Source organism: Hemibagrus wyckioides, linkage group LG24 (assembly GCF_019097595.1).
Source record: "Hemibagrus wyckioides isolate EC202008001 linkage group LG24, SWU_Hwy_1.0, whole genome shotgun sequence".
NCBI classification, from domain to species: domain Eukaryota; kingdom Metazoa; phylum Chordata; class Actinopteri; order Siluriformes; family Bagridae; genus Hemibagrus; species Hemibagrus wyckioides.
In genome coordinates, this window is record NC_080733.1 from 2,829,816 (window position 1) to 2,839,642 (window position 9,827).

A 9,827-nucleotide genomic window follows, 5' to 3' on the forward strand; every position below is an offset into this window, starting at 1 on the left:
CCAGTCCTCTCTTTAATGTGCTATGGAATGTGATGAACTCTATAGATGGTGGCTGTATAAGAGCTTTTGCCTTCCCACAATGTTTTCAATGTGTACGTGAATAACGTGTGATATGTACCGAGATAAATGTGTTGATGGAGTTGAGGCTATGCCACATTCACAATCTCTTCATATGTCAATTTAAAAAAACAAGAAAACACACACACACACACACCCACACACACACACACACACACTCACACACACATACACACACACACACACTCACACTCACACACACACCTGCTTGCTTCGGGTTTTATGACTAAGAGAACGGTTCATACCAGCGTAGTCATAGAACAAAATGACTGAATTCTACAAAAAAAGTCAAAGACACAAAGCAGCCAGCTGTGGTGATATGAACTTCATTAACTGATCGAGATTTTAGATAATCTGAGGTTTACACAGGAACTGTCTGTGTATATAAAGACTTGTACGGCTGTCTCAGAGAGCTTAGTCTCCTGCAAATGCTTTACCTCACAAGGTAAATATCACATTTTCTAAATCTGCTCAAAGCTGAAATATTTGTCTGATATACATTTCCTGGCATGGTTACTGCTTTCTTTCTGTACATTGTATATCTGAAAGCTTATATACTAGCTACTTATGCAAATCTTTCATCTTTTGCTTCCTTCGGTCTTTTGTCCTTTTTAAGTGGTTGAACATTGTTTTTGAATAAACTCATTCGAGAAAAGAAAAATCTTCACTTCTCTTTTAAAAAAAAAAGGGGGAAATGCATGTTGTCTATGTTGAATTATTTTTGTTAAATCACAGATTTACTGACTCTGAAGATCAGGGTCTCCAGGCTAGTATTTACTGAATGTATCATGTCATGTGAGAATGCAGCTCCAGTTTGGATTCATCTGTGCTTTACTGAGCTTTACACAACTGTCTCAAGGTTTGTCATTCATTTGTTTTGCTTTTGTTTTTTTCCTTCATAATTAAGTGACAAGTGTTAAGGAAGTGGTTGTGGGTTTTCTCATGTATGGAGTCTGTGAAACATTTAAGTTACAAGCTGAAGTGCCGAATCGTAAAACACTCCATTGTATCATCTATTTGTGTGAACAAACATCAAAGCTCTGTATTTCCATCTTTCAGCTCAGCTCAGCTCAGGTTATCTCGTCTGCGAGAGCGATTATTGGCTGCAGGTCAGCTGCTTTTTAAATTCCAGAGCCATTCACAACTGGACAGAAAATACCACATACCTGCTGGAATTTGAAGTGAAAAATTACAAGAAAAAGTATTTCTTACTTTTACAAATGTCCCATTATCTGTTTCTACACAAAGCTTACCAGCTTTAGAAAGACACTCCAGTTCCTTACCATGGGGTCTTTTCTTCTTTCCAAACAGATATTGTTCACTTTCAGTGGAAAAGGACGGCTACAGCTGCAACTTTACAGCAGAACTAATGTATCACAGCACGTTTGCAAATTACCACACCATAGATATAAGCCTGTGTGTTCCTCAAAGCTGTAAACTTTTGAAGTCCAGTTTCTCGCCAGCACAACACAGTGAGTGTCTGCTCACTCATACACTCATTCTCACAGATAATCACAGTGTTATACAGTAAACCATGCTGCATTCGTCTCATCGCTGAACTGGGAAGTGGGAACTGGGAAGTGAGAGGTCGGTACTTCAACAAAAATAATAGGAACAAATCCGTGAAAACCTCCATGTTAGAAAACAGTTAGTTAGCTGACTGTGATGAGTGATGTTTACGGTCCTTCTCAACAATTTAATGTATCTTGATTGAGCTGAAGATAATATTTGTATATACACACAGTGTAACACATTTATAGGTAAGATGTGCTTCTGCGTTCACTCTTCACTTGCTTAAATCAGGGTTAATAGAACGTCTCTGTGTTCCTGAGACATGATGTTTTTTTCCTAGAGGTTTTGGATGTTTCAGAGTTAAAAACCTTTAGTCGAAGCAGTGGGCTTTTTTTTGCTATTTGTCACATATATGTTTCTACAGCAGATTCACAACCTGAATATCATTTTCCTTTCACAGTTAAACCCATCACTCCGTCTAACCTAATGGTGCAGTATGAAAATGGGAGCTACACCTTCGCATGGAATAGTGGATATGAGAAACATATCTACAGGTCCGTCTTGCCTTTTGAGTATGTACTGAGGTACCACCCTGTGGGACAAACTGCCATGGTAAGACACTGATATTTTGCAGTTTAGATAAGATAAGGGTGTGACAGAATGGAAAAACCCGTAAGATCGTGCTGTTTAACACACAGGTTTTAACACTGCTGTGGTCTGAATCTGAGTGTAAATGTTCCCCCCCCGTGCAGCTCTGGTCTGGTTTCAGGCTCACTATTGAACCCTAGTAGACCTTAAATCAACACAAACACACATAGAGAACATATCTATAGAGAAGATTTCTGACTCACCATATTTGATATTTATGATATTATCTTAGTGTTATAATGCACAGTAAGGCTCCTCATTTGCATCTTCTGTGTCCCACAATGTCCCCCTGACTCCCCCTGTGTTGTGAAAACTAACGCTGTCATGATGTTCCCACCGATGATGATACTTCCTGCACTAGTGCAGACCCGAGTAGGTTCATGGGAATCGCAGCACAGCTCCAGTCTGAACTCACACCACCTCCTACAGGAAGTCTTGGGTTCGGGACTGAGCTGCATGCTCCACATGACAGTGTGAAAACTCCCTCATTCACACCGGGGGCAATTTATTTAACCATTTTTGTATGAGGGGTATGAGGAAACTGTGGCACCATTCTGTCCAGCTTGACGTTGGGGTGGTGGTGGCTCAAGTGGTTAAGGCTCTGGGTTTTTGATTGAAAGATCAGGGTTCAAGCCCCAGCATTGCCAAGCTACCCCCATTATGCCTTTGAGCAAGGCCCCCAACCCACCCTGCTCCAGGGGCGCTGCATCATGGCTGACCATGTGCTCTGACCCCAACACCCAAGGATGGGATATGTGAAGAAAGAATTTCACTGTGCGGTAATGTATATGTGACAAAATAAAGGCTTTGTTATTTATCCAAAAATATACAGTGTTTCACCCAATGGTGTGGCCTGGGGTCGATTCCTGAGCAGCAACCCAGCCACTGAGGGGTTAACTCTCCGTGCCGGTCCTGAGCCCGGGGAGGGTTGGGTCAGGCATCCGGTGTAAAACCTGTGCAAAATCAAATATGTGGATCAGATAATCTGCTGTAGCGAGACCAAGCAGAGATCATCTGAAAAACTATAACATACGAACAGATCCTTTTAGAGTTAATGTGTAAATGAGTGAAATCTTTAAATAGTTTTATATTTCTCTTCTGGAAAATTTTTTTTTTCCTTTAAAATCTGACGTGCTTTAAAGCTCTTACATGTGGTTGATTTACATGCAAAAGAAATGCCATGTTTCAGTTCAGGAAATCTTCATTTGAAAATAAACAGATTTTACCATGTGAAGGCACGTAAATGTTAAACCTCAAATGCATCAGATCACTAGTAACTTTTTTGTTTGTGTTGGCCATGACCTTTCAGCTTACCTTTCCATTCAGAAAGGGGGATTCATGCTGTCTTGTTAAAATATTATTTATATTATGATTATGAATTAAATTAAAATGAATTTAAAACAAATTAAATAAAAAATAACAGACAAATTCTTCATGTATCAACAATCTGTGCAGCGTAGAAAATGAAGAGTAAGAAAAAGGATTACAGCAAACATGATCGCTGTTTCATACAATCTTTTGAAAAGGACAAAAAGCTATTACATTATAAATAAATAAATAAATAGATAGATAGATAGATAGATAGATAGATAGATAGATAGATAGATAGATAGATAGATAGATAGATAGATAGATAGATAGATAGATAGATAGGTTTTATAATGCAACAAAAAATGAAAACTGGTTGCCACATTTTTACAAATTTGGCAGAAATGTTGGATTTTATTCTTTCCAGATATAAGGCAGAGGTAAGTCCTGTCAGGCAATATGAAAAGAAAATGTCTAACATTTTTTCTTCCACGGAAACAGGATATTTTTTCTTAGCCACAAGTACACCATATTGAACAGGCAAAATCTGACCAACCAAGAACTGCTGTCATAGGATCTGGGAATAAAACACAATTCTAAATCCTTGAAAAAATGGAAAATGTCAGACCAAAATCCCTGAATTTATGGGCAGAACCAAAAAAAATCTCTTTAGCTTACCTTAACTGCTAAAACTAGATTAAATTGTGATCATATACGAAGGCTAACACACTTCTAACCTAACACCTAACTTCAGTTCCTTACATCATGGCTTCTTCCACTTGCTGTGCTTCTTCAGAAGGAGCTTCATACAAGAGAAACGGTCTACAATGTCTCAGAGACGGTTTTTGATCCGGGAACCGAATACGTGGCGAGGGTGTACAACACGGTGATGAAAGACAATGGGTATAAAGGGACACCGAGTCATGAGAGCGCTGAAATCAGATGGAAGACTCGACCAGCCAGTGCAGTAGATGGAGGTATGAAAGATTGTCTCGTTGTATTACGACTCTTTGATATTGTTTATTGAATGTTTGTAACTGAACCCAATTCCATCGAAGTGATGTGAACCTTGTTTAATTTTTTTTTATTTTACAGTAATAACCATGAAGCAAATTGCCATTCTGATTTGTTTGGCAGTAGGACTTCTGTCTCTGTTATTATTTCCTGTTGCAAGGTAAACCCGGTGTTCCACTTCCTGTAGATTCTGAAGCTCTCTGTTGTTCAGATGATAAAGGGCTTTTTTGTCTGAAACGTCAGCATCAATTGTGCTGATATGGCTTAAGTGCTTCAGCTAAAGTTCACACCAAACTTTAGTGACTCTGTGCATGGCATGGTTGTTGATGCCTGGTCTGGTTTGTGTGTTACAGAAACTGTTCATCTTCTTGGATTGGAAACAGAAAAGTCTCTAGAGTTTATACAAAATGGTGTGAAAAACTAAAAAAAAAAATAAGTGTGCATAGAAACAGTTTGTTGATGATCAGACCCTCCAAAACTGGAGATCAGGGGAGATTCTAGGATTTTCATTTAATCCAATGAGGGTAGGATGGTAAACTGAAGGACGGGGAGGAGCCGAAGTCTGCCGCCATTTTCATATGAAATTTAAAGGGGACTAAGGCGATCACGAATTTGTGTACAGTTTATGGAGAATCACAGAATTTTAGGGGGGGCTGAGTAGAAATCTTAGGGGGGCTAAAACCACCCTGAAAATGGCCTAGCGACACCCATGCTGGAGATGATGTTTTTCTGGGCTTCAGCAGTGAGTTTTCTGTGTTCAGGAGAGCCTCAGATTCAGAGAGGAACCTGGTGTGGTCTTCTAGTTGAACCACCTCAAGGTTTGATGTGTTGAGATGTTTTTCTGCTCAACATGGCTGTACAGAGTGATTATCTGACTTACTTTAGACTTCGTGTCAGGAGAAACCCAGGCATTTTTTCTTTTTTTGCACCATTCTGTGTAAAATCTACAGTTTGTTAGATAACCAGTTTCTAGAATAGTCAGACTGCCCACATGGTAATCTCTAGTATGACAAGTTGTGTGATATTTATTACTCATAGCGAGAAAGCTTTGACAGAGTAGATGTACTTGATAAAAAAAGGGGCCCCAGAGAGTGTGTGGAGGTCTGATCATACTGTCTGATAACAGAGATGCTTTTTTTAATTCCAGAATGAAAATTAAAAAGATATCCTGGGTAAAAACTCCAGCTCCATACGTCTCACCGATGAACCTGACAGCTCAGGTAGGCGGCTTCTCTTCAAACAGGCAAGCGTTTGGTTTCAGTATACGCCCATGAACCACTTGTTATTTTTGTTTTTCAGTATTGGTTATCCAAAGGTCACGTGCAGTACATTTACAGCGAGGAAATTTCCAAAATCGATATGATCACAGAGAACACACCCAGACAGCAAGTTCAAGAATGTTCCTCCGTCATTTATTCTCATTGTCCCACACCTTACGTCAGCCCTTTAAAAGAAGTCTGGCCGCCCTGTCTGACATCTGACTCACGTATTGCTGCTAATAATGCCTGTACAGATCTCGATTTCCTGCCTGACGACCACGATGTTGAAAAAACCCTCCTTTGCTTGGGCATAGCTGAAGGTTGTGTATCTTTGGATGACCTGGAGCCCAGTCTAGAGATCTGCAAATCCTCTGAAGCATCAAGTCTCCCAGAAAACCCTGTGTGTTTTAATCAGAGTTACTGCACTTTAACTAACACAGAATTCGGCTTTATTCCTACGTTTTGCAGCGTTCAGTGTGCTCCCAGTCTCAATTTAGGGCTAAAGGGTACAACTACACCTGAGCTGTTGAATATACAGATAGAGGACAATACACTGGAAGTAGACACAGTGACTCTTGACGATTTGCAGCTATCTATAGAAGAATGACTGAAATGATAGTTTCGTGTAAATACTGAATTCTCTTCTGCTTTACAGAACGTCTTATAATATACTATATATATATATATATACATATAGGGAACATAATAATTTTTCCCACAATTTAATTCAATTCTAAATTTCATTTTAGATAAAATATAAAAAATCCAGTATTTCAAAATATTAGAATATTTCATAAGATAATCAAAAATGATTTCTAATATGGAAAAGTCAAACTTCTGAGTAAAGTATGTTCATTTATGCACTGGGGCTCTTTTTATACAAATTACTGTGTCAATGCGGCATGGCATGGAGGCCATCAGCCTGTGTAATGGAAGCCCAGGTTGCTTTGCTAGCGGCCTTTAGCTCACTGTATTGCGGGGTTTGTGTCTCTCATCTTCCTCTTGAAAATACCCAATAGATTCTCTATAGGGTTCAGGTCAGGTTATTTGTCCGGCCAGACAAACACAGTAATATCAAGGTCAGCAAACCAGTTCCTTCTGGAAAAGAAAATCAACATCTCTATAAAGCTTGACAGCAGATGGAAGCATTTAGCGCTTTAAAATCTTTTGGTAGATGGTGACATTGACTTTGGACTTAATAAAACACAGTGGACCAACACCAGCAGATGACATGGCACCCCAAATCATCACTGACCTGTGGACACTTCACACAGGACTTCACACAGCTTGGACTCTGGGTCTCTCCTCTATTTCTCCACACTCTGGGACCTTGATTTCCAAATGAAATGCAAGATTTACTTTCATCTGAAAAAGAGGACTTTGGAGCACTGAGTAATGCTCCAGTTCTTCTTCCCCTTAGCCCAGGGAAGATGCTCCTGATGTTGTCTCTGGTGCAGGAGTGGCTTGACACTTTTAGCCCATTTCCTGGACACGTCTGTGTGTGGTGGCTCTCCATGCACTGACCCCATCCTCAGTCCACTTCTTGTGAAGATCCCCCACGTCCTTGAATCAGCTTTGCTTGACAATCTTCTCAAAGCTATGGTCATCTCTGTTGCTTGTGCACATTTCCTACATTTTCCTTGCAGTCAACTTTCCATGAATATGATTTGATACAGCACTCTGTGAACAAGCCAGCACTTTTAGCAATGATCTTCTATGGCTTACCATCCTTATGGAGGGTCAGCGAGTGTCTTCTGGACAAGTGTCAGGTCAGCAGTCTTCCCCATGATCATGGGAGTATGTACTGAACCTGACTGGGAGATTTGTGGTAGTTTTACTGAATAAAACGTGATTTGCTCAAAGTGGAAATGAACTATTCTGATGATTTGAGATACATTTTTACAATGTTCTTGAGCTGCAGGCCACAATTATCAAAAATTAAAATAAAAAAAAGTCTAGAACATATACGCGTTTCAGTTTCTGAAGTAAAAAATCTTGAACTTTTCCATGATATTCAAATTTTTTAAGATGCACTTGCATATTCAAGGTTCCAGCCTCTCACAGCCGTCTGTTTGTGCCACAGTTCTGAGTTCATCTTTCAGTAGATTTTTTGCTTTAGACCTCGGTATCTGCTGCCCTCTGCTGCCTGACTTGACTTTTTTTCAGCACAGATTCATTTTCAGTGCCATCCAACTGTTTTAGGTTTTCAAACAAATGCATAGAAACCTTAGAGCTCCTGTGGATCTCTCTTCCTCTTGAGAACCTTCCAAGTAGAACCCATTTATGAAGCTTACACCGATCATCCAAAACATTATGATCACCAGCCTAATATTGTGTTGGTCCCCCTTTTGCTGCCAAAACAGCCCTGGCCCATCATGCAATGTGTCATGCAAAATGTAGAGACAAAATATTTTTAATGTAATGCGTCTCAGTCCCCTGAGTATCTCTGCTTCGCTCTTTCAGAACCACTGATGGAAATTAGAATTGAAAATGTTTGTATATAGTTTTTCTCAACTTGAATTGTGTTGTATTTCTGTGTAAGTGTTGCTCTGGTACAATGTCTTATGTTCATGTATGTATATCCAGATATATAAAGTATAATACAAAGTGTTAAGTTGTTAGATTTCAAGTTTTTATTTCAGGAATTATTTCTTCATAAGAAGTAATAAAAACGACTAAACATCATGTGTAGTTATATTCATATTATATAATATTATAATATTAATATTATAAATTATATTCATATTAATAGTCTTTTTCTTTTTGAATATAATGTAAAATTAATAAAATAAAATGCAATAAAATAAAAGTATGTGGACTGTTTGTGTGTGTAACTTGTGTCTGTGTGCAGATTTTGATTGTAATGTGAGTTTAGAAATTTTCACCTCAGGAGGTCAGTGGTCCAGAAACTTGCTTTCTACTCCAGATCCTTTTAAACATGTCCAGTGGTTTGTTTGGGGATTGTTTCTGCAGGATACACACACTCCTTAAAATTCTATTTTGTTTCTAGTTAAATTGTAATAATAATAATAATAATAATACTAATAATACTACTACTACTACTACTACTACTAATAATAATAATAATAATAATCATTATTATTATTATTATTATTATTATTATTATTATTACAATAATAATAATAATAATAATAATAATAATAATAATAATAATAATAATAATAATAATAATAATAATAATAATGCACTTATCCAATTATCCAATTAATTACTTAATTAATTTAAAGAATTCTGCAGTTGCACACTTAAAGATTTAAAGAGAAGATTTAGAGAAAATTAAGCAAATGTTCTGTTTTTGTTTCAGTTTATATAGTTTTATTGTTTCTGTTCTATTGTGTTATATTTTTGCTTCTGTTTATCAGTTCTATTCTATTTTCCCTCTATTTCATTCTATTTGAATCAATTCTATTTGATTTTGTGTTTTATTCTGTGTCCGTTTGTGAGTGCTATTCTCCAGCATTATGTTATATTATGTAATGTTGTGTTATGTTCCATTTTGTTTATTTGGTTCCATTCAATAACCTTCTGTTCTATTCTCCTCTATTGAACATTCTGAACATTCTGAACATTCTGAACATTCTATTTATTCTATTCTTATATTCTGCTTATTCCATTCCTATCTATTCTATTGTTGTTTATTTTTAGTTTCTATTTTTATTTCATATTATATTCTGATAATCTTTTATATTATTTTTATTTTTTATTATATATACTTCATTTCTTCGTGTATTTCTCATATTTTTTTATTCTAGTTTTCAGATTTTTGTTTCCGGCACAGGGCAGTCGTAAAAACATCTCACTACATGTCATACTGTGTATGATTGTCTTTGTGAAAAATAGAATTTGAATTTATTGGGTTATTAATTTATTATTCCATTTCTGTTTTCAGATTTATTCATTGAGACTCTATTTTTTAACTTCTATTCTCTTCTGCTCTATTGTATTTCTATCTATTTATGTTTATTCAATTCTAATCAATTTAGTTGT

The 9,827-nt window shown here is 37.2% G+C and overlaps 1 protein-coding gene across 1 annotated transcript; it reads left to right on the forward strand.

Moving 5' to 3' along the window:
- Positions 1 to 122: 122 nt before the first annotated feature.
- Positions 123 to 8,487, forward strand: il21r.2 (interleukin 21 receptor, tandem duplicate 2). The gene is made up of 9 exons (XM_058378452.1): positions 123 to 523; positions 814 to 937; positions 1,138 to 1,279; positions 1,390 to 1,550; positions 2,051 to 2,202; positions 4,343 to 4,523; positions 4,642 to 4,720; positions 5,708 to 5,780; positions 5,860 to 8,487. The coding sequence occupies exons 2-9, from the start codon at positions 880 to 882 to the stop codon at positions 6,424 to 6,426; spliced, it is 1,413 nt and encodes a 470-aa protein (XP_058234435.1). The 5' UTR covers positions 123 to 523; positions 814 to 879; the 3' UTR covers positions 6,427 to 8,487.
- The last annotated feature ends 1,340 nt before the right edge of the window (positions 8,488 to 9,827 follow it).